Source organism: Spea bombifrons, chromosome 3, assembly GCF_027358695.1.
Source record: "Spea bombifrons isolate aSpeBom1 chromosome 3, aSpeBom1.2.pri, whole genome shotgun sequence".
Lineage (NCBI taxonomy): Eukaryota > Metazoa > Chordata > Amphibia > Anura > Pelobatidae > Spea > Spea bombifrons.
The window spans coordinates 5,945,489-5,970,491 of NC_071089.1; the positions used below are offsets into that span (position 1 = coordinate 5,945,489).

Below are 25,003 nucleotides of genomic sequence, written 5' to 3' on the forward strand. Positions count from 1 at the left end.
GATGTATTACAGCAACTGAAACGCGAACCAAACATAGAAGACACTACGAAGGTGGAAGGTGTTTCACGCGTTACAAGTCAGAACAAGGTCCCAAGTACCTGCGATTCCTGACATTCCTGGACTTGGATCGTTTTCTTTTCTTGCAGCAGAAACATGTTTATTTTAAATATATAAAGATTTATTTATGTTTTCTTTTTACTTTTTTATTTTTCTAATTTCTTTGACTTTTTTTTTTTCAATTTTTTGAAGATGATGAAACTTTGTTGATTTTCTGATCACGCCTGGCCTGACAAACAATTGGTTGGAGACCCGAGCAGCAAGAAAGTTTTACTTTACCAAGAGGGTGGCACATAAGTGAAACAGACTCCCAGCAGAAGTGGTAGAGGTTGATACAGTCAAGGAATTGAAACACGCATGGGATAGACACAGGGCTCCTGAACTTTTGTTTTGGATGATGGAGTGCAGCAGCTGCAGTTTAATGTTGATAAGTGTAAAGTAATGCACTTGGGATACGGTTAGCGACACCAGAAAAAAAAGGCTTCCGTAGTTCCCCAAGACCTGTAGTGGCAGTTTCTCTAGTGGCTGTTGAACTACAGCTCCTATGACCCTCAGACATCCAGAACGTAGTCACAGCTGGCGATCTAAGAACCCCTAACATGCAGTCGGAACAATAATCTGTCAGGTAGATCTCTACTGCCCTCCATCTGCAACTCTTATTAACCTGAGCCAGACATTGACAACAGCTGGAGTTCTAGGAAACCATCACTTTTAGTAAAGAAAAGCCTTTCGCCCAGACCTCATATGCTACTCATTTATAAATAACTCCCACTATCCCCAGCCAGCCATAAATAAAATGGATTACAGTAGGCAGATCCCAGCAGCTGCTTGGCTGCAAATCCCACTATCCTCAGCCATGCAAGGGATAAATCAACATCTGGAGATAGGAAACCCTTAGCTGCTGTCAGCCGGCCAGGCAGGGATTACAGTATTTGCTTCCAAAATATTTACCCTGTGGGGTTTCCCTTCCTCCCCCCGTGTCACTCTTTACTGATTGGGCAGGAAGTGAAGGCTTGGCAGGGGCAGGCAGCAGGCAGGGGCAGAAAGGGGCAGGAAGCAGGCAGGCAGCCGCAGGAGCACACAGAGGCAAGCAGGGGCAGGCAGTTGGCAGGCAGTGGCAGAAAGGGGCAGGCAGGCAGCTGCAGGGGAAGAAAGGGGCAGGCAGTTGGCAGGGGCAGACAGGGGCAGGTAGGGGCAGCTGTGAAGCTAGCAGAGGGTGCAGCTCTGACAATGGAAACTTTCTGAGTGCTTCCCTCCTGCCAAGCCCCAGAAAAAGGAAGCTCGATCCTCCGAGTTCAGCCCCAGACAGGCTTCACAACTTCCTTCCTGCCGCATTCTTTTTTGTAGCTGCGAACAAACATTGTAGCAAAGAAAGAACCGTGCGATGCCTCTGCGAGAAGCGGCGTGTGTGTGACGGGGGGATCGCCGCTAGATCCCGGGGAAATCCCGGGGAGATCCGTCTGCCTGCAGGATCTGGGATGTAGGAGGAGACGCCTGGAGCTTTCTCTCTATTTCTCTCCGCACTGAAGCCCGGCACAGGCAGGCAGAATACCCGGGGAGAGCGCCCAGGTAAGGGCTGTGCCTGCATGCACTACAACTCACAGCACCCTCAGGCAGCTGTGCCCATTCGGGGGTCTTAATGTTTACCCTGCGGGGGCTCTGCATAGAACGCATCTCTGTAACATGAGGCTGGCTGGGAGTGATGAGATCTGTGGTTGACCGATCGGGGCATTTAACTCTTTGCGACATGAGATACGGGGTTAGCATGTTTCTAAAGGGTTCGCGCAAAAGCTCAGACCATCAAGCAGAGTTCTTGTTGGAGGCTTGCTGAGCGTGATGGGAATGGTTGAGAGTTAATGGGTTCGGGTGGAAGGGTTGGGATAGCTACTGCCATTTGTGGGTGGCTTTTTAGCCCATGGAGGTGTGCAACGGGCAGTTACTTTAAGGGTTAATACAGGGTGATTTGCATGTGTTATGGTGTGTGATGCCTTAGTGCATCTGGCTGAATATATCACAGTGTGATATGTGGGTAGTAAATGGATTATAATCCCTACTACCCTGGGATAGAGTTATGTCATTTTGTAAAGGGGATCGATGGGGTTAACTAGGACTATATATATATATATATATATATATATATATATATATATATATATATATATATATATATATATGTGTGTGTGTGTGTGTGTGTATATATATAGTATCTATATTATAATGTATATTCTATATATATATACAGTATATATACATACAGTATATACATACAGTATATATATATAAATAATTTTCTGTATTAATAGTATAAAATAGTGTATTAATAGTATAATATATATATGTATATATATATATGATATAATAATACTCTATCTATCTATCTATCTATCTATCTATCTATCTATCTATCTATCTATCTATCTATCTATCTATCTATACACAGTATTTAAAAAAATAATAATTTGTAACAAATTCCAGTAGAAAATTAGTAGTTAAACAGCAGGTCTGACATTTTTTGGATATTTGAAAACAAAAGTTAAGGGAAGATATTTTAAAGTGGGGGGGTTTAATAAAGAGAATCCAAAATTCTGGAACACATTAGATACGGAAAAAAATGTTTCAGAGCAGTCATTTCTAGAAGATTTTTGTAAAAAAATGAATTACATAATCATGAGCCAGGTTTGTAGATTCACTAAACTGAGCTACTAGCCGTATGTTTCTCGAGCCGGGCTCTCTACTGTCTTAGTCTGTTGGTTCCAGTTTTGTCAGACCCTTTGTAGGGACTGTAAGAAGCGCTGTGGGGATTGCTGGCACTATATAAATAAAATAATAATAATATTAATAATAACAATAATAATAATAGGGCTGCATCTCTGGAACACGAGGCTATAATCTAAAACTAGAAACTCAGAAGCGTACCCAGAATGTAAGGAAGGTTTACATTACTGAGAAGGTGGATGATAATTGGAACAGCCTCCCAGCGAAGGTATTGCATGCATGGAATGGGTCTGATCTGCTATCTTCTATATTTCCATCCTCTGTGACCTGCAGCCCGGGTGGGAAGACGGGGTCATCACAGATCTATGGCGTACCACGGGGATGTTTAAATAATCCGTGTCTCTCATTGCTCAGTGCCTTGAGTGAGCCGCTCACCCCTTGGTATTCAGAGGGTTAATAAAGAGCACATATTGTCTGGTTACTCACCTGAGCCAGGTAACATTTATCTGGTCGGATTATGGTTGCGGGCAGGTAACCCACGCTGACGTGTTGCTATGTAACATGGACTCCGTGTTCCTACCTGTAAACAGTGTGTGTAACTGAACGTCTAGTTAACCTTTAGTGTGCCAGAGAGGCGTTTCGTACCCCTCAGAACATCTATCCATAAATAATACAAAGTGGATCCATCTCCGGATGGCAGGCGAAGCAACAAACTTTGATTTGTGGATCCATCCCAACTGTCCCTGTTTAGGAGGAACAGTCCCTCTTTGGACCCCAAATTCCTGTGTCCATCATCCCTCTTCTGCTGTCCTTTTCTATGAGGTCAGACCTTGTCTTTCGGGTAACCTTATGCCTATCCCATGCATGTTTACATCTCCTCACTGTATTAGCCTCTACCACCTCTGCTGGGCGGCTGTTATCCACCCCCTCCCAGCAAAGTGAGGAGTCGCTTATATCTAATTTATGAAGGTTACAGGGCTGTCGTATCGTCTCCTTTTCCGCTTAGCGTACTGCATTTTATGGAAAGCCAGCAACGAGACAGAGTGATAAAAAAATGAATTCACAGATATTTTCAGTTTTTTGACCTTTTTTTGGTATTTGTAGCCAATTTAATTCAAATTATGAGCGCAAACGGACGTATAAGCAGCGATCACCAGCCCAATGATTGCTGATATAATAATATAAAAAATGTAAACAATTCTATAAGAAAATAAAAATCCACGTTCTCCGTTTTAGCCCAAAATATGTCCTTCTCTGATTAAGCGTTTGAATATTGCAGCCTCTCATACAAATGAGCCGCTAATATTTGTTTAGTGAATGAATGTGGCTGCCAAGGGACTTCCCTCTGTAACTCAAAGCGGGCAGAAGAATTCTCTACGTAAACCCAGATGTCCCGTCGGACAGCACTTATTGCTGATTTATTACCACCTTTTACTTATATAGCGCCAACAATTTCCGCTGCGCTTCCTACAGTCCCTACGTTCAAAGGGTCTGACAGAACTAGGACCGAGAGACCAAGGCGAGCCGAGGTAACGAGGGCTCGCTTTGGATTTCCCGCCAAGCGGAGCTCCTGCCGTACGATCTTTCATTGTATCCTCGGTGCCACGCGATGCCACATTTTCAGAGGACTTCTGTTCTTTTTTTTATTTGTCCTCATAAACCCTCTTATGTCAAAGTTAAATGATTGAAATTCAAAAGCAACTTTAGTTTTTTGGGGCTTTAAATACTATTGACGGTATTTGCCATGCTCAGACCCGGGCCGTGTCACAAACTCACCCTCATATCTGCCAACTCTCCTGTTTGCGCCCGGAGCCTCCGAGTGAAGAGTTGCTTCACCGGGTCTTCGGGTTACCGTGGAGACTCTCCAGGCCCCTCTCCCCGCCCACTTCCCCTCCTGACTTCAGCAGACCGCCCACCAGTGTCAGCGGGACCACCCACCGATGTCATTAAACCCACCCACCCGCTAAACCAAAGAGTAGTGTGCGGCCAGTGGCTGGATATTCCTAGCCACACTAAGTGAGCTTAAAAACTTAGCTGGCCGGGGGGCTACCTCATGGTGGCGAGTCCAGCCCTGACCTTAATATCCCCGCCGGCCAATTTCTTTTTTTGAGTTCTACCCTTAAAAATACTTAAGTTACGTTAATATTTTAGTTCATATTTTGTGTAAAGGTTAGGAGCCAGATAGATGAATCTGCTAGATCAGTATAAATGGCGTAAAACAAATTATGAGCCAGATCTAAAAATCTAAGAGCCTTGGCTACCCGGCTCCTGGGGTTAGTTTTAGATGATGGCCTCTTGTTGGAACGTTTCTCCTCCTTTGAAATAAACCTCCCTCCTGTCTCCCATCTCCTCTCTCTCTCTCTTCTCATCTCCAATCTGTACATATTGAGTCTAAAACTGTTTATTCTTCTGTAATGGGCCATCTGGGCCACCAGAATAAGAGCAATTCACTAAATGAGATGGGATAGGATTTATTTAAAAAAAAAAATCAGCAATCAGAGGGTTTTATTCTGTTGGTTATGTTTTTAACTCTAAATATCTGCTATATGCCGGGAATTCATCCCTTTTTTTTATGACATCGTTTTTTATTGATTTAAAAAACAAAAAAGGGGAATCCTCAGTAATATTTTACCGTATCTTTAATAGCGTTTTGTAAGTTTTGCCCCGTTTTGTGAGGTAAAATTTTAGATGTCCTCCTGGTGTCCCCCCGAGCCGTTTCCACGGCGCCCGGTGTCAGGTTGCAGGTGTAAAGCTCTGGGCAGGGATTTGCAAATGATCACCGCATCGTCGCCGCGGAAAGGCCTGATTTTCCCTTTTCCGTTTTTTTCCCCCCCTCTTTAAGATGATGTTTGATGACCTAAGCCGTAGTCAAAACATATTCAGAACACGTGCCAGAGCTTTGTAGTTTACATCTCGTCTTCTCTCTCTCTGTCTTCTCGTTTACAGCTGCTTTGTTTATGGAGGTTTGGGCTGTGGCCCAGCGAAGCTTTCCTCGGCTCGGCTTCCCGGGCCATGCTGCTGTCGTGGAAGAGAAGAAGCCCTTGGGATTCCGGTTTATGAGCCACGAGTGCAAAGAGCAAGCTGCGTTTGCTGCTCCCCTACCCAAAGTACTATGGCTGTATATTGCTATGCCTTGAATAGTTTGGTGATGATGAATAATAGTAATGGGAAGCCGGGCAGCGTGACAAAGACCAGCCCAAGTTGCCAGAGACCTGTGTTGCCGGTGCCAGAGAGAAGAAGCACCTATTGCCCTTTGCTGGTGAGTCCTCCACTGCCGCTTTATAGCCCCGGACCTTCTAGTCCTCTGAGTTCTCCTAAAAACAAAAACTCTTCCTCTGCTTTCATTTTCCCCGGAGAGACGCAAGAACGACGCGTTTCAAGGAGCCGAAGCCCTAGCTGGAGTAGTAGAGATGGACAGACGCCAAGAGCTGGACGATGCCCTTCTCCACTGCGATTGCAGGGCCACAATGCGGGAGAGGCAGGCAATGGAATCGGTTCGCGTTCGGGAATGTTATCGGCATTTGGGCAGGGAAATGGTTCGGGATCGGGGACAGGGTCGTGGCAGGTGGAGTCAGAAGAGAAGAGGCGCATAGCTCGAATTCAGCGTGAGCTGCAGAATGTCCAGGTCAACCAGGTTGTGGGACTCTTTGAAGCTCATATACAAGCCCAGAACAGCCCACTTTCCCCCGGGCTCAAAAGTCCTCGTTTAGGAAGCCGGTCCCCATCGCCTCTACGACGAACATGGGGAGACCAAAATATTTTTTCCTTCGCCCAGGAGCCAGGGCGCAAGGTATCAACTTCCAGCCAGGATGGACTATCGGCAGCGCCTGCATCTCCATCACCAGTCACCAGCGCTGAGAAGGACCTATCGGGGATTAACTCAGAGAGCACTGAGCAACTAAGCAACCCTTCCCCGCAGCCGGAGGACTCATCCAAGCCTGCTTCACCAGTTACAGGGACACCAGGGCCCATTCCTGCCGTCATTGTAACTGACCATGGCGGGGAAGGGCAGGTGGAGACCAACACTTCAACCATCAACCCAACTTCTCTTCCCAGGAAGTTGTCATCGTCCTCAGCTTCTTCGACGGGCTTCTCCTCTTCTTGGGATGAGTCTGAGGACGATGTGTCTAGTGATCCAGAGAGATCCCCTGAACAAAGCTCCCCGTTCCTTCAGACCGTTGAGCAGAAGCCTCGAGTGGTAAGTTTCCAATTCCATCAAATCTCATATTATATCACTGTGCACTAGACATGAAATTGCCCAACACAGAAACCTTCTGCCCTAACAAATTATATTCTCCATTTCAAGCGTCTTCATTCGGGACCAGGTGGGGCTTCTCCCACCTTCTGGAGGCTCTGAGATGCTCTTAAAATGGTCGGTTTTCCCTGGTTTCGACCCCCATGGGCTCAAACGTTATCGACCCCCACGGGCTCAAACCCAGGGTGCAGGATCTATACAGGATTTACTAAAGTTTTACTAAACTCTATGGTAGATTCTGAATAGCTGCAAGAAGGTCAGAAGACCCTGCTGAGATACTACCTGTAAATTGCACAGATTCCCAAGATAGTGTTTTGTGGTTTTGATACGTATTTTGGGCCCGAAATGTGTTTTTTTTTGTGGTTTCAGTGAACATACAATTTCTAAAAATGATTATTTTTGATAGACGTTACAGTATGTGTTTTAATGCCGTTGGGTAATTATATATGAGTGTCGTGTCCTTCGCTGCCCTTACGGACAATCATGTTTTAGCTCAACACTCTTAAATCTGACTTTCTATGCAAATTCAGATTCTTCAGCAATAAAAAGAATTCACATTTTTAATCCACCCTTATTATTATTATTATTATTTTTAATTGTGTTTCAGTTAATGCCTTTTACAGATGTTTTCTGCTCATAAAGGGGAATTGTCTTATTCCGTATAGTCCTAGTTCTTTCGCTTTTATATACAATTGATTCTTTTTGCATTTCCTTATCATTTTAATAATAATAATAAAGTCCAGGAAGCGGGTTCGAACTTGAGGGATCATGAGAAATGAAAAAACGGCATAAATTCCCTTGGTTATGCCTTTAGCAGCTGTTAATATAAAACTAAATGACTTAAAAATGGTGCCATGTTTTTGCTCCACTGGTTGAAGTCAATGGGAGCACTTTTTGTCCATGCGCATTGAGGACCACCGCTCCCTAAGAGGGACACCCCAAAAATTTCAGCTATGTTTTAAAGTACCTATGACGGCTGGAGTGTCCCTCCACTTCCACCACCCAATAAAACCATTTCTCATTGGCCGATTGTGGCTATTTGGCTACGCTTCTACGGGCTCGATCGTTAAATAGCATTACGGTTATTTTTGGGGGGGGTTATTCGAAGAATGGAAAATACATTACAGGGGGGTTTCTGCTTAAATGCAGCCATATTTAACTCGAATTCCGGAGATGGCGTCGAAGCCTTGCCAAGAAAAATATTCTTGAGTTCACGTACTTTCTAAATTAAAAGTTCTTGCCTTCCGGAGAGAGAATTCGCGTGCAAGCTTTTTTTTTTTTTTTTTTTTTTTCTTTCTATTTTTGTTATTTTATTATTATTTTCTAATAAATGAAGATTTTATTTTTTCCTCGATGGACCCGGAGAAGAAGTCCCCACTGAGCCGGATCTCTCACCCACTTTTTTTTTTCTCTCTCTTTGGGTTATTCATGAAAAAAAGACATTAAATTTAATTTAAATATGATGCCAAATTTTGAATTTAAGCTGAATTTTAACATTTACAAGTTTCTTTTATACCGCAAAACGCGTCGGCTGAGTTTCCGCTTCAGGGATTTCCACTTTTTTCCGTTTTTTTTTGTTAATTTAGGGATCTTGATGTTCCGATGAAAAATCAAAAGCAGAAACTGCAACTTTTGTTATTTAGATTGTGTAAATTTGCCAAATAGTGTGGGTTTGACCCAATGTTTTGGTTTTGTAGTAGAACGTTTGGCTCACAAACAAGCTATGACTTCATGATGAAATCGTCAATAATTAACTTTAGCTATAGCTTACAACTTATTATGATGATTTTACATCCAAAAATAATGTCTACATAGAAAAGTAGAATCTGCCGGCAGATCGGCCCCCATTTGGCCCCCGTCTAGTCGCCCGTTTCTCCTGCTGTAAAGACTCAAACCTTAATCAGTCGGTGGTCTCGTCTTAGATTCAGGAGCCGTATGTCTATCCTGCGCATGTTTAACTCCCCTCACTGTATTAACCTCTACCACACCTGCTGGGTGGCTGTTCTACGTATATTCTACCCTCTTAGTAAAGCAAAAATATAAGCTTTAAAGCCATTTGGAACATTTTACGCTTGAAGCTACTGAAAAATATTAAATACATTTTGCTGTTAGGGAGTCGCTTATCTTCTACACTCAAAGCCGGTTCAGATACTCAGATTGTAGACACTTTTTGTATTTCCTTTCAAGGAAATATCTATAGAGCGGATTCCGCATCGCAACACTCCCCTGCCTCAACTACTCTCTGTACCAATCGGGTGCTTCCAAACGCGACAGTTAAAGAGCCATAAAACCTTCCATGTAGTAAAGTTAACTTTAACTGTTTCCTTAAGAGTTTAGGAAAACACCCCATTTTCCTCCATGATCATAACCCCTACCACTGTATACAGTAATAACCCTGCAGCGCTGTATACAGTAATATAACCCCCCAGCGCTGTATACAGTAATATACCCCCCAGCGCTGTATACAGTAATATAACCCCCAGCGCTGTATACAGTAATATACCCCCAGCGCTGTATACAGTAATATACCCCCAGCGCTGTATACAGTAATAACCCTGCAGCGCTGTATACAGTAATATAACCCCCCAGCGCTGTATACAGTAATATACCCCCCAGCGCTGTATACAGTAATATAACCCCCAGCGCTGTATACAGTAATATACCCCCAGCGCTGTATACAGTAATATAACCCCAGCGCTGTATACAGTAATATAACCCCAGCGCTGTATACAGTAATATACCCCCCCAGCGCTGTATACAGTAATAACCCCCAGTGCTGTATACAGTAATATAATCCCCCCAGCGCTGTATACAGTAATATAACCCCAGCGCTGTATACAGTAATATAACCCCAGCGCTGTATACAGTAATATAACCCCCAGCGCTGTATACAGTAATATAACCCCCAGTGCTGTATATAGTAATATACCCCCCCAGCGCTGTATACAGTAATATAACCCCCCAGCGCTGTATACAGTAATATAACCCCCCAGCGCTGTATACAGTAATATAACCCCCCCAGCGCTGTATACAGTAATATAACCCCCAGCGCTGTATACAGTAATATAACCCCCCCAGCGCTGTATACAGTAATATAACCCCCAGTGCTGGATACAGTAATATAACCCCCAGCGCTGTATACAGTAATATACCCCAGCGCTGTATACAGTAATATATCCCCCCAGTGCTGGATACAGTAATAACCCCCCAGTGGTGTATACAGTAATATAACCCCCAGCGCTGTATACAGTAATATAACCCCCCAGTGCTGTATACAGTAATATAACCCCCCAGTGCTGTATACAGTAATATGCCCCTCAGCGCTGTATACAGTAATATAACCCCCCAGTGCTGTATACAGTAATATAACCCCCCAGTGCTGTATACAGTAATATAACCCCCAGTGCTGTATACAGTAATATAACCCCCAGCGCTGTATACAGTAATATAACCCCCCAGTGCTGTATACAGTAATATAACCCCCCAGCGCTGTATACAGTAATATAACCCCCAGCGCTGTATACAGTAATATAACCCCCAGCGCTGTATACAGTAATATAACCCCCAGCGCTGTATACAGTAATAACCCCCAGCGCTGTATACAGTAATATAACCCCAGCGCTGTATACAGTAATAACCCCCAGCGCTGTATACAGTAATATAACCCCCCAGCGCTGTACACAGTATTATAACCCCCAGCACTGTATACAGTAATATAACCCCCAGCGCTGTATACAGTAATATAACCCCCCAGCGCTGTATACAGTAATATAACCCCCCAGCGCTGTATACAGTAATATAACCCCCCAGCGCTGTATACAGTAATATAACCCCCCAGCGCTGTATACAGTAATATAACCCCCACAGCGCTGTATACAGTAATATAACCCCCAGCACTGTATACAGTAATATAACCCCCCAGCGCTGTATACAGTAATATAACCCCCCAGTGCTGTATACAGTAATATAACCCCCCAGCGCTGTATACAGTAATATAACCCCCAGCGCTGTATACAGTAATATAACCCCCAGCGCTGTATACAGTAATATAACCCCCAGCGCTGTATACAGTAATATAACCCCAGCGCTGTATACAGTAATAACCCCCAGCGCTGTATACAGTAATATAACCCCCCAGCGCTGTACACAGTATTATAACCCCCAGCACTGTATACAGTAATATAACCCCCAGCGCTGTATACAGTAATATAACCCCCCAGCGCTGTATACAGTAATATAACCCCCCAGCGCTGTATACAGTAATATAACCCCCCAGCGCTGTATACAGTAATATAACCCCCCAGCGCTGTATACAGTAATATAACCCCCACAGCGCTGTATACAGTAATATAACCCCCAGCACTGTATACAGTAATATAACCCCCCAGCGCTGTATACAGTAATATAACCCCCCAGCGCTGTATACAGTAATATAACCCCCCAGCGCTGTATACAGTAATATAACCCCCACAGCGCTGTATACAGTAATATACCCCCCAGCGCTGTATACAGTAATATAACCCCCAGCGCTGTATACAGTAATATAACCCCCAGCGCTGTATACAGTAATATAACCCCCAGCGCTGTATACAGTAATATAACCCCCCAGCGCTGTATACAGTAATATAACCCCCCAGCGCTGTATACAGTAATATAACCCCCAGCACTGTATACAGTAATATAACCCCCAGCACTGTATACAGTAATATAACCCCCAGCGCTGTATACAGTAATATAACCCCCAGCGCTGTATACAGTAATATAACCCCCCAGCACTGTGTACAGTAATATAACCCCCAGCGCTGTATACAGTAATGTTGGTTGGTGACAAAAAACTGCTCTTATCTTATTTTGTTCCAATAAACTCTCTTTATCTGCAGACCTGGAGCCGCCGTTGCTGTCAGTCATGTGATATTTTGGGTGACATTCCCGGCTCAAACCCCACACTGAGCTGACACTTTATGGCAATGCTAATGAAGTCCGTTCCTCCATAGACTCCATTAGTCAGAATGCCTGGCTGGGTGATTAAGACTGATCCCTTCTATTATTCCCCACAGGCAGTATTAAAAGGAGTCGAGGTGTTTAGTAGATCGGGGATCAGATAACAGAGCGAGACTCATACGCAGCTGGCTGAAAACATTATATTATGGGGCAAAAACCACAACTGGTTTAAAAACAACAACAATGTTTCTGGAAGCGTATTTTTAATTAAATACTAGAAATTGAAACAAATGGTGGGTGTTCTCCTTAGAGCTTCATATCTAGGCTGTGTCTGGTCGAATGCTGGCTGAGGCTCATGGGAGCTGTAATTTAACACCTTGAGGACTAACCCTTGATTACGACGTATGCAGAATTGCAGGCAGATGTGCGGATTGCCACCCACCCAACCACCGCCCGAATCAACTTCCTGCAGTCAAAACATGCAAATAAAATATGCCGTTTTACCTGTCCGCCCCATAAAAACACTTTTTCGAGCCAAAATTTGTACAGATTTAAAACACTGCAGTCACAAAAACAGAGCAGACTCCATTTAACCCTTCGTAACCCCAATTACCGTCAAATGCGTGGGGGTTCAACCGCGGTCAATTGGCAGCCCGTTATCTTTTTTGTAGAGCTACAACTCTCATGAGGCCAAGGCGGCACCCTAAACGGAAAACCCGTTATATTATCAGATAGTAAAACATATCTGAGGATGATAGGACTTGCAGTCCCAGGCTAACCCTTTCTTATTATGTCGCTCCAAAGTGTGACTGCTCGTGTCTGATAGGCACGACGTGGGCGAGATGCTGAAACTCTAGAGTGGAAACTAGACGTGGCATGTGGTTATGAGTCTTGCATAAAACGCAACGCTTGTTTCATTTCAAAATGTAGCGATTCTTCTTAGAGCTAAATAATGAGTTTTTGGGGGCTAAAGGGGCAGGTTGGCCATCGTGCCCATGCGCATGCGAGGGAAGAATAGTGGCAAGCTGATACTTTTTGAACTTTACATCTAATATAAGTCAGGCTTGCTTCATTATTGCCTTAAAAGTACAAAAATAAAATATTAACGGCTTTTTTCAGGAGGAAAGGCGAAACGCGTTGCCGACATTTACTGATCTGTTCATTTATTTTCATTATATTGATTCTTTGCCTGGATTCAGTGACATGGATGCTGGAAACCGCACGTTTTTAATTGTGTAATCAGTTTGTTTAATATTCTTATATTGTCCTTTACCTTCTTTCCTTTCACATCTGCTGGAGAACCATCAAGATTACCCCAGAGCGCAATTATTGGCATTCATTTCTGATACTTTTTTGATACATTTTGTATTTTTTTAATGTTATTTTCCTATGCTATTTCAATTATTGGAGCCTGATCATTACATCTGCGTATATTTCTAAGGATAAAATATTTTTTTCTTATTTTTCGGGAATACGCTGTTTTTTTTTTTATTATTTCTGTATATTTTTTTGTGATTAGGGGACACAAAGGTTCCCAGTGCAGCTAGCGGAGGGTTAATCACCCAGTATTGTTTTATTCACTTGAAATCGAAATACTGATTCAAGAGCTTCCTTGATTAATACAAATGAATCGTCGCGTTGCTCCCTGGCCTCCGTGTCCGATTCTAACGATGCTGTTCTTATCGAATTGAGTTGGAACGCTGCTTAGCGGACCTTGGCCTCCGGCGCTCTCGGATTCCACAGCTCCGAGGGTTCCCTTACAATCACGAGCAAACACATCACAAGGGAACGTCGGTTCAGTCCGCGTAATGAAGAGCTTAACATATTTGTCTATCCGCAAGACGACATTTTCCGTCCTGGGGAGGAACGTCTGTAACGTCCGACGCGTTTAGCGAAAAGGGGATCAGTTTACTAAGTGCAGGAACAGTAACCCTTTTCATGACTGAGCTCAAACACTCGCTGCTTTCGCTGAAACCCAACAAACAGGCTCCTTTGTTCCGTCTCCCGTTCCCTGACAGGTAGAAGAAGTTTCTCAGGCTAGGCGGCTGCCAATTTTCCATTCACCGGGACTCCCTCTGGTGTAGCCTCGGCTGTCGTTCCGTTCGGCCTCCTCGTTTAGACAGCGGACGCCCTTTTTTAATCCGTGTGCTGTGCGTGGCTTCAAGAAAAAGGCATTATTTTAGTTCAATTTTCCATTTTTCTTTTCAAATAAAAAAAAAATAATCCTCAGGTTTTTTTTTTTAAATTATTAAGAATTCTTTGTAAATTTTTTATTATTATTATTGTTTTATATAGCGCCATCAAATTCCATAGCGCTGTACAATGGGTTTTTTTTTTTTTTGTCTGAAATGTCATACATAATATAATCTTTCTTAAATATAACACTTTTTTGATGTTTTCTTAAATATGACACTTTGATGATTAGTGTATACAAAATGTAAACGCAAAAGGAAATTAAATCTGAACAAATTTGACCCATACAGGCATCCTGAACGACCAGAAATATATATATATATGTAATAAAATTGCTTTTATTAAAATGTATGTTTGTTAAAAAGAAGGCCATGCCTTATTTTCTTAGCAATCAGCGAAGCAGGTCGGGCAATCTTTCCTGATCACTCAGTGATCTAAATATCTTACATTTTAGAAATTTATATAAAAAAATACATATAAAAACTTCACTTTGGGGACTATTAATTCCTAACAAAAATATTTCTAAAAAAATGGAACTAAATGGATTTCGCTAAAATCCCTTCTCTGCCCTGCTCTTTAAATGGCCTATAAAGAAAGTGTCTAGATCGTAAGCTCTTATGAACAGGGCCCAATTATTCACTCCCAATTATTATTATGCAATGCGCTACTTGTATCCTGTTTAACCTTTGTATAACGCTGGGGAATATGATGGTATAATATAAATCATTAAAAAAATATAATAATAATATTAATAATAATATTAATATTAATAATACTATTATTATTATTATTATTATTATTATTAATAATAATAATAATATAACCAAAAATTGATCCACCTTATCTTTACTTTTGAGCAATAAATTGTGAGTCTATTTACGACCCAAGCGTGCTTTTGAATTATTATATTTTTTTTGCTTTTTATATCTGAAGTACATCTAAGCTGGCGCCATCTTTATCTAAACGCACACCCATCTCCCACCCATAATCGACCTTTGTTAAAGTGCGTTAAAAATAAAATGCGATTGTTCCGTTAAATTAGGGCTGTACTTCTGGTTCGTGTTCATTAAATAACTGGCAGGAAAGTAAAATTATTACCCCGACTATTGCAAGGCCGACGAGTTGTACGTTCGCCAGCGAAAAAATCGCAGTGTTCCTTTTTGCTTTTTGAAACATTTCACGCTATTATTCACTATTATTCTTATTTTTTTTTACCCAAATCTGATCGCAGCATTTCTTGGCGAAATAAGTTTATAAAAATATGTGCTTTTTTTGCATGAGATCAGGAAGGAAAACTAGGGGATAAACTTCAAGTAGCCCAAAAAAAATGAAGAGGCCGACGTCTCACCATTACTCCGGTCCTAGTGGTTGGATTAGGTCATCTGTGAATACAACGTATGAAATATCCATAGCTCACTACATGCGTGTGCAGGAAACACGTCACAAAATGCCCAGGTGCCACAAGTCGCAATGGTGGCCATGACTGGACACTTTGCCTACCCTTGAGGAAGAAACGCATCTTGGCCTGGCACTGCCCTAGGCTTTACCTGCAGTTGCCCCCTTCCACTTACTGGTGGCCGCCTGCCATGTTGACTGACGGAATACAACATCATATAAGATGATGTCAGAGGAAGGTAGCTATGTAGGCTATGCTGGTAGGAGTAATGGCGCTTGATTGCCCAATATGGCGGTCTGGAACCCCCCAGAGCTGCTGTCATAGGCATAGTCCACCTAGGTGAGAGTATGCTACCACCTTCATGTATACTTACCAACTCTATGGAGTTCCCCGCCATGACACATGAGCTCATGTGACTTAACACGTTGGCTGAACACAGTACATGAGTGACATTCTAATGCTGTGTTCAAACTACGTGGCCATTGTGGGGAGGTTGCGTTGAGTTCCGGCACCGATTCAGGCACTTAATGCCCGAACCTTCCAGTGATCCCGATAAATATACTTGGGATAGACATGACTCCTGAATCTAAGACGAGACCAACGACTGACTAGGGTTTGAGTCGTTACGGCAGGATAGAGGGGCCGGCATTCTCCAATAGAACCAAAAATTGTGGTCCAACCCAACGATATCTGGCAAACTTACATGGTCTACATAACAAGAGTTGCAGTTGCTGCTTCCGGTTTGTCGTCAGGACATCAGTAACCCCGATTAACAAAATAGAAAGAGTGGAAATGCCAGAAGTGGGATTACATGGAAACCCAGCTGACGCGTTTTGCGGTATAGAAGACCTTTACAGAAACTTGTAAATGTTGGAATTCAGCTTCATTTCTGAACTTGGCATCGTTTCTAAATTCGATTTCGTTTCCGGCTCAGTGGGGACTCGTTCGGAACGTTCCTTCTTGTGACATTCTGACGTTCTTTCTCTATTAGAGAGCCCAATTTACTCAGTTTAACAAAATAATCCTCGTGAAGCTCTCTGGGCCTACGGCGGCTTCAGATTTCACAGCCAGATGAGATCAAACCAGCGTAACGTTCACAGGGAACGAAAAATCTTTACCAGACGAACGTTTGAAAATGCTATTTACGGAAACCGCTCGTGAACTTTAAAACCCATTGTATTTCACACAGCGGAAAATTTCTTTAAAAAAAAAAAAAAAAACCCGCAAAACGAATGACCTCATAGAAATTCCCTGCTCCGCTAATTATGTGAAAGAAAATAAATACGTCCTTTAATACCAGATCCTGAACCTCTTCTCTCCCAGAATGTGTACAGGAAGAATTTGCAGTCTAAACATTGTCCTTCCTCTGAAAATATTCATCGGTTCCACCGGCAGCCATGCTTTGTTGAAGGCACCAAGGCATCCGTGCTGTTGGGTCTACATGAGCGTCAGATGATCCTTGAAGATCATCCTGCATGTTCAGAAACTAGAAGGTGGAGGACTCAATTGTGGGCCCCCAGCTCTGTTTCTGCCCCCCAGACATTTATGACCGTGTTGGGAGATATGGTAGTCTAATGGGAAGGAGATCTTTGCCCGTTGTGCAGAGGCAGGCAGAGAAATCTCTGGTTCCTCCAGCTTGGCCACCAATGGGGACTTTGGTCTCGTAGAAGCTACGTCTCTTTATTTAACGTGGCGTCTCTTAACAACGATAACGCTCTTCGGTTTACCGTCACTATAAAATATACCGAACTATGTTATGGACGCTCTAAATTTCAGGTGATTTGGAGCCAAAGATGGGAGCTGTTAGTGTGTTTGTTGAGGGGTTGTCTCCCAAGGTGGTATGAAGCTGAAGAATCCCCCCACACGTTTGCCAATATATTAAAGTGTATATGGTTGAGGGAGCGTTGCTTTCAGGAAGAGACCCCCTTGGATTGATTAAATGACTGATTGTTAAACCGAAGACAGAAGCCTCGTCGGTCGATGTGTCCCCGTTGCTCGTTCTCGGATCTTGTAGATGCGAGTCCGCCGCTCCCACTACTCAGCGAGAACAGGAAGAGACGGAAGCTTTGCCGCGTCAGATAAAGTGCTGTTTGTAATTGCAAAGTGGTTTCTAATGATCACGTTGCCCAGTGTTTGCCTCGGATGAGAAACTTGGCTGCAAAGAAACTTTTTTTATAGCCGTGTTTATGGGTGCAAATGCGCGTATAAAATGTTACAGGTCTTGTACAGCGTGGGCGACACGCGCGCGCACGCACGCTAACCCAAACTGCTTTCTGTTCTGACATAACGTTGTATTCTTGTTGCAAAGGCCACGTGTCATATGTTCACTTTTGGGTGTGAAGGGGCATGACATCACGGTGCATTCCAAATACTGTCCTCACACCAGACATGTATCCGCGTGCACGGGTGCTGGCCGCCAGGTCATCTGCCGGGATAGCCAGCAGCCGGCACATAATGCTAGTTGTCGGGACTGTTCCAGGAAATTGGGATTATTTCCTCCAAAAGGGGACATCAGGGGAGGAAAAAGGGGCATTTGAGTCCAAAGCAGGGCACATGGAAAGTGTGCTACTGGCAGCTATAGGATATTGGGGATGCGTGCTAACGGGGGGCCCCTGATACTGTTTTGTTTGATATATCAGTGGCATGAACCATGTTGCTTTGTAATATATTGCGCTAGAGTTACACGGAGTACGCGGGTAGCTATTACATACCTCACAACTTCTACCCCTGGCAAATCAGGACACAGGGGGGGCGGAGCTTGGGAGGTACTTAAACTGGCAGCGCTATTGTCTGAATGTGCAGTGTGCATTCTCCGGCGTCTGGGACCAAGCGATTGCGGCCCCTAACCCCGCCAAGCCATAACAAAAAGCGGTGCAGGGGTAGAGCTCGTGGGAGATTGGGATAGAGTGGCAAAATCAGGACTGTCCCACGCAAAGCAGGACAGCTGGGAAACATGCTTTTATATAATTACAAACCAGTACAAGTGAATCCTCAGCATCTTACGTGGAGGGACTGAGCAACCCAAAATGATTTGTATATAGGGTTTTCAGTCTTTTTTTTTTGACCTTTTCCCCCATTTTTTTTTTTATTAAACTCGCCTATTTTTTATAAGCTCGGCAAATGGTTATCGTCTAAACTCCACATCCCTTTGTTTGAAACGCGCTGTTTTCAGGCAGATGTCCATTTGTCACCTCGCGCCGGCTCTGCCGCGGCAAATCAATGAGCAGGATCCCTTCCTGTTGAATGTATCCCTGACAGGCAGAAACGTAGCAGCCTCGGCTTTGGACAATGCAAAGCTCTTGGCAGATCCCGTCCGCGTTAATTATCATTATTGTTGGCAAGAACGCTGCTCCGCATGGACATTATCACGCGTCAGACTTTATTACGTTTAGAAACATTAATGCTTTGCTTAAAAAAAAAAAAAAAAAGCATCTTCACGCGCTCGCTGGGAATTGAATTGGAAATATTTAGACTAAAAGGAAACGTATGAAATGGAACGAGCTCATATGTGTGAAGTCTGGAGTTTTGTTATTCGGAGGAGTCTAATCCATTGCTACAGAAGCTGATTAAAAAAAAAGAAAAAAAAAGATAACAAATAAAAAAAAATAAAATCTAAAAAAGAATAAAAAAAAAACATTTTGGGTCCATTAATAATAAAGTAAAATACGTTCTCACTTAAGTTCGGCCCCCGTCTCGTCGCCCGTTTCTCCTGCTGTAAAGACTCAAACCTTAATCAGTCGTTGGTCTCGTCTTAGATTCATGAGCCGTATCCCTATTCCATGCGTGTTTAAATTCCTTCCCTGTATTAGCCTCTACCACTTCTGCTGAGATGCTGTTCCACTTAGCTACCACGCTTTCAGTAAAATAAAACACTCTTACTTTTCACCTAAGCCTCTGACCCTCTAGTTTTAGATCATGGCCTCTTCTTTCTCCTCCTTGGAAATAAATATATATGCCTTTTACAAATAAAAATACCGTCTGACGCGTGGACTTGTTATCTGCATCAAAAGCTGCGCTCTGTAAAGGTCACTCACGTATGACCGGCGCGCGATAAGGAACATTCTGATGAATTTGTTGGAGGATGTTGCATGCAACATGTTGGCTGAAAAAAATGGAACAAAATAAATCTGATTGTATCTCGTACGGAATCTTCCGAACGCTGCAGAATTCTGCCAGATCTGACAGCGTCACGCATGACATTTTCCATGAAAGCCAACGCCGGGTCAGTGGAGTACATAAAACGAAAAAAGAACTTTATTTTTTTTTTACTTGGGGCCACCCGCTGGTTTACACGCAGATTCCTATCAGATGCATGGAACCGATGCCCTGCCGACGAGGCTTGGGTTTCTACTACCCTCGGGGAGAACTAATTGTGGCTGTATGTTACATACGTGTACATGTTTTCCCACAACAAATGGCCTCCTACCTACCCCCACCGGTCCACCTTAGTATGTAAGGGAGGGGATCGAGTAGAGGCCTGCGGTGAAAGAGTGAGCAGGCTGCCCACAGCTTCCCCTCTCCTGCCCCCTGGGTGTCATCACTCCGAGGGGGCAAAGCTGTGTGTAAGGGTGGCAAGTAAAAGATAACGGCCGTGGCTTGGGCTAGCCGGGACCAAATGCCGCTCTCAGGTACATGTATGTTCTGAGGGCTGCTCACAAGAAGCTGTTATGGGAGAGGCAGGTTTTAGTAATAGAGGCCATGCTCGTTGCACATGGTAGGGAGGCGATCCTCAACAGACAGGAAGTAGAGAGAGTGGGTGGAGCCAAAGCAGTCATCGCACCCTGGTAATCATCGGCTTCCTGTAGCTTACATGCCAAATCGGTGCAGTTTCCATATATGGACATGTGACCCAATTGTGTTTGTAAGTAAGGGAGGGGGAAATATGATGTCATACAATGCTTGAAGCCTATGTCCCTCTTTTTAGGAATTACAGTCCCTCTTTTGAGAGGGGTAGTTTTTCTTTTGGACTCACATTCCTCTGTCCCCTTTTTCCTCCCCTGATGCCCCCTCTTTTCTAGGAGCTCAGGATGTTTGCTGGGTATGAGGGTATCGCAGGGTCCCACAGCCCTAAAAGCCCCAATAAAGGGTATAGAAACAGCAGAAAAGGGGTTCATAAATTAAGTTGTGTAGATAAAATAAATTCTTCTTCTTCTTCTAAAGGCCGCACACATCACAAAAGTTATCGGTCACAAAGGGACATAAAAAGCTAAGTAAAGCTCCACCCATAGCCACTCCTTTAGCCACACCCCCTGCACTGGGGACTGTTGCAGAATTTAAATTTTATATATATATATGAATTAATACTCGCTTGTACTGAAATATATTATTAAAATATAATATAATAAAACACATAATAAAAACATTTTATGTGTATTTCTAAATTTTATCCAAGATCTGAGGGTTTTTTAGGGTTTTTTTTTATATATTTTTTATATTCATACGATTCATATGGTATATTTATATGTTATATATGTCTGTATATATATATATATATATATATATATATATAAAAGCATTGTTAAAAATAAAAAATGTATGCAGAAATGTAAGATTGCATTCTGTAAAAGTTCTTGTCTTCGTTAAGTTAACGAAATGTTATCTCAGCAGGAACCGATTCTATAAAAAGTACTTCCTTCCAGGAGTTGAATTCTTAGCGAGGTGTGTCAGGACTAATACCGGAGACGCGAGGCACGCTGCATCAGAAATACTCCAAATTTATTCAATTATTGTTAAAAATAGCCGAACAGTTTAAAGGTGTCTTTAGTGATATATTTCTTACTTAGGGCAATGTGGATCTGAAAAATGACTAATTTATGTTAAAAAATATCATTAAAAACTAACATTTTCAGCACAGACTCTCCTCTTTCTGATTTAAGTTAAACATTAGACATTTCTGGCTGTAACATAATCGCAAAAGGGTTTTCTAAACATCAATTAGCCTTTTAACCTTAAACTTGGATCAGCGAACACAACGTGCCATTGGAACACAGGAGTGATGGGAGTGATAAAGGGCCATTGGAACACAGGAGTGATGGGAGTGATAAAGGGCCATTGGAACACAGGAGTGATGGGAGTGATAAAGGGCCATTGGAACACAGGAGTGATGGGAGTGATAAAGGGCCATTGGAACACAGGAGTGATAGGAGTGATAAAGGGCCATTGGAACACAGGAGTGATGGGAGTGATAAAGGGCCATTGGAACACAGGAGTGATAGGAGTGATAAAGGGCCGTTGGAACACAGGAGTGATGGGAGTGATAAAGGGCCATTGGAACACAGGAGTGATGGGAGTGATAAAGGGCCATTGGAACACAGGAGTGATGGGAGTGATAAAGGGCCATTGGAACACAGGAGTGATGGGAGTGATAAAGGGCCATTGGAACACAGGAGTGATAGGAGTGATAAAGGGCCGTTGGAACACAGGAGTGATGGGAGTGATAAAGGGCCATTGGAACACAGGAGTGATGGGAGTCATAAAGAGCCGTTGGAACACAGGAGTGATGGGAGTGATAAAGGGCCATTGGAACACAGGAGTGATGGGAGTGATAAAGGGCCGTTGGAACACAGGAGTGATGGGAGTGATAAAGGGCCATTGGAACACAGGAGTGATGGGAGTGATAAAGGGCCTCTGTACGCCTATGTAGAGATTCCATTAAAAATTAACCATTTCCAGCTACAATAGTCATTTATAACATTAACCCCGTGTGCGCTGGATTTCTGACCCATTTCATGTTATTTTAATAAACAAATTTGGCTTTTCTTTCAAAAAACAAGGACACTTGTAAGTGACCCCAAACTTTTGAACAGTAGTGTAAATCCTTATTGCCTTTTTTTTTATAACTAGTAGAGAAATTAGGAAATACGATTGGAATACATTAATAATATAATCTGAGTCCTTTTAAGCAATATTTACAAATGGGAAATATGAATGTTTCTTTCTTCTTTCATTATTTATTGATCATTATTTATAAAATCGTTTTTTTTTGCAACATTGTAAAAATTGGCTACATTTGTAAAGTACGCATTTTATACATAAATTGAAAAAATAAAACGTACACCAAAGTCATACAAACCGTAGATGCCAAAGAAACATGACTTTTATTCTGAAGACACCAACATAGACTGCGGCGCTGTACAACTTGCAATGGCTGCCAATGATTGTCATGGATGCAATGAAAGAAGAGCTTGCGGTTCATCCTGTTTGCCCGTTAAGCGTTTGAGGTGCCCTTAATGGGTTAAAGAGAGCATAGGGCAGGGCCGGGATGGGGACCCTGCCCTCTGATTTTATTATATGTATTGCAGGCTGGTGGAGGGGGGGGGTAATGGAAAGAAGGGAGCTGTACGTCATGTCGTATCCTAGCAACTAGTTCTGGTTGGTGATGTCTTTATGAGAGCGTTTTGCATGGGGGTGTTTAAGATAAGAAGGAGATAAAACACCTTCCTATTACAGTTCACTTGCAGAGTGATAAAAAAACTGTGAAAATGTCCATTTCCTGTTCAAGAAATATAATCAACATTATTATATGTCCTGGCATTCTTCAACCACCCCACTGCTTCAGCCCTACCGCCTCTGCTGGAAAGCACTTCCATGCATCCACAAGCATTATGCAAGCCCTTGGTTTTCTTACTTGCTTAAAGTTTAGACCCCAGAAGAAAATTCCAAACAAACATTAAATTTACTGATAACGTGAAATAAATGGAATATTAATTGTCATTTGACACAACAGCCGGCACTGATAGGTTGCTGCCATATAAACGGGAAAAAAAACTTTTTAAGTGCTTCTCTTATGGGATTATGCCTCAAGAAGAAATTATATATATATATATATATATATATGTCTGTGTATCTATATACCGTATATATATATATATGTCTGTGTATCTATGTACCGTATATATATATATATGTCTGTGTATCTATGTACCGTATATATATATATATGTCTGTGTATCTATGTACCGTATATATATATATATATGTCTGTGTATCTATGTACCGTATATATATATATATATGTCTGTGTATCTATGTACCGTATATATATATATATATATGTCTGTGTATCTATGTACCGTATATATATATATATGTCTGTGTATCTATATACTGAACCGTAAGGCAAAGGATCTGGGATAGTGACAGATCTGCATTAAACCAGGGAAATGAAATGTATGATGTCATTAGCAGCTCAGAGTTTAGTGAATAAACCTGCTTTCCGTTGAGGTTGGAATCTTTTGCGGTTTCGCCCGTGACCTGCAGAGCTAAGTCCCTCCATTGAGCGGGGCTTGCGGTTTCGTAGCGGTCTCAGAACACAGCGAGTTTTACTCTGCTCTGTCTGTTTGTCCCGCTGTAGAGACTCAGACCCCAATCAGTCATCGTCTTAGATTCTGTATGTCTATCCCATGCGTGTTTAAATCCCCTCACTGTATTGGCCTCTACCACTTCTACTGGAATGCTGTTCCACTCATCTACTACCCTCTCAGTAAAAAAAAAATACAAACCCAGTATCAAATAATATGTGCATATATATAATGACAGTACTGGACTTCATATATATATATATATATATATATATATATATATGTATATATATATATATATATATATATATATATATATTAGTTGGTTGCTGATATGTCTTAGCATTTACATACCTCCCAGGTGTCCCTGTTAAGAAGAGCCAGTCCCTCTTTTGGATCCATGTTCTGTGCCCCTTTTTCCTCCCCTGACACCCCTCTTTTCTAGGAGCTCGGAATGTTTGATGAGGGTATCGCAGGGTCTACAGCCCTAAGAGCCCCGATAATGTGTATAGAAACAGCAGGGACAGCTTTATAAATTAAATTGTATAAATAAATAAATCAAAAGATCACAAAGCCACATGAAATGTCCTAGCCCCGCCCCTAGCCACACCCCCTGGGAGGTATGTGATCCCCATAGAGATCACTTGATCTAATTATATAGGTGCATTGTGATCCAATCACTCCATACAATGCAGCTCTCCGGGTCAGCCTCACCGGGCTTCATTCACATGTCATCGATGTCGGTACTTTACGCTTTATCCCTCTCGCTGTATCTGTGTATATATATATATAGATTTCATTTAGTAGAAGCTTTTTCTTTCCTTTTTTAAGCCCGATACCGTAGAATAGTGAATTCCTTTGTCGTGTTCTCACGCGTGACGCTGTGCGCTGCTACGATGGAAATATTAAGAGTTCCATTTTCCTGTTTCAAACGAGCGTTTCCCCTCGGGGGTTAAAACCACTTCCCCTTCAACACCCGCTTTACTATTACAAACAGAAACACTATATAGAGGTTTTTTTTTTTCGTTTTCCTCTATATGAGGTTTTCTGCCGGCTGTCTTCAAGCTGAGCTTAAAATAGCGAGCGGCCGTGTCTTTATGTAATAATTTGGGGTAAATTTGGGGCAAAGGGAAGCTTTAAAGTTGT

At 42.6% G+C, this 25,003-nt stretch overlaps 1 protein-coding gene across 1 annotated transcript in view; it reads left to right on the plus strand.

The window, feature by feature from the left end:
- The first annotated feature begins 1,220 nt into the window (after positions 1-1,220).
- Positions 1,221-25,003, plus strand: part of ITPKB (inositol-trisphosphate 3-kinase B) — a 44,360-nt gene continuing 20,577 nt past the window's right edge. The window contains exons 1-2 of the mRNA XM_053459431.1: positions 1,221-1,626; positions 5,719-6,970. Coding sequence (XP_053315406.1) covers positions 5,885-6,970 — 1,086 coding nt within the window. The 5' untranslated portion in view covers positions 1,221-1,626; positions 5,719-5,884. The remainder of the gene's footprint in view (positions 1,627-5,718; positions 6,971-25,003) is intronic.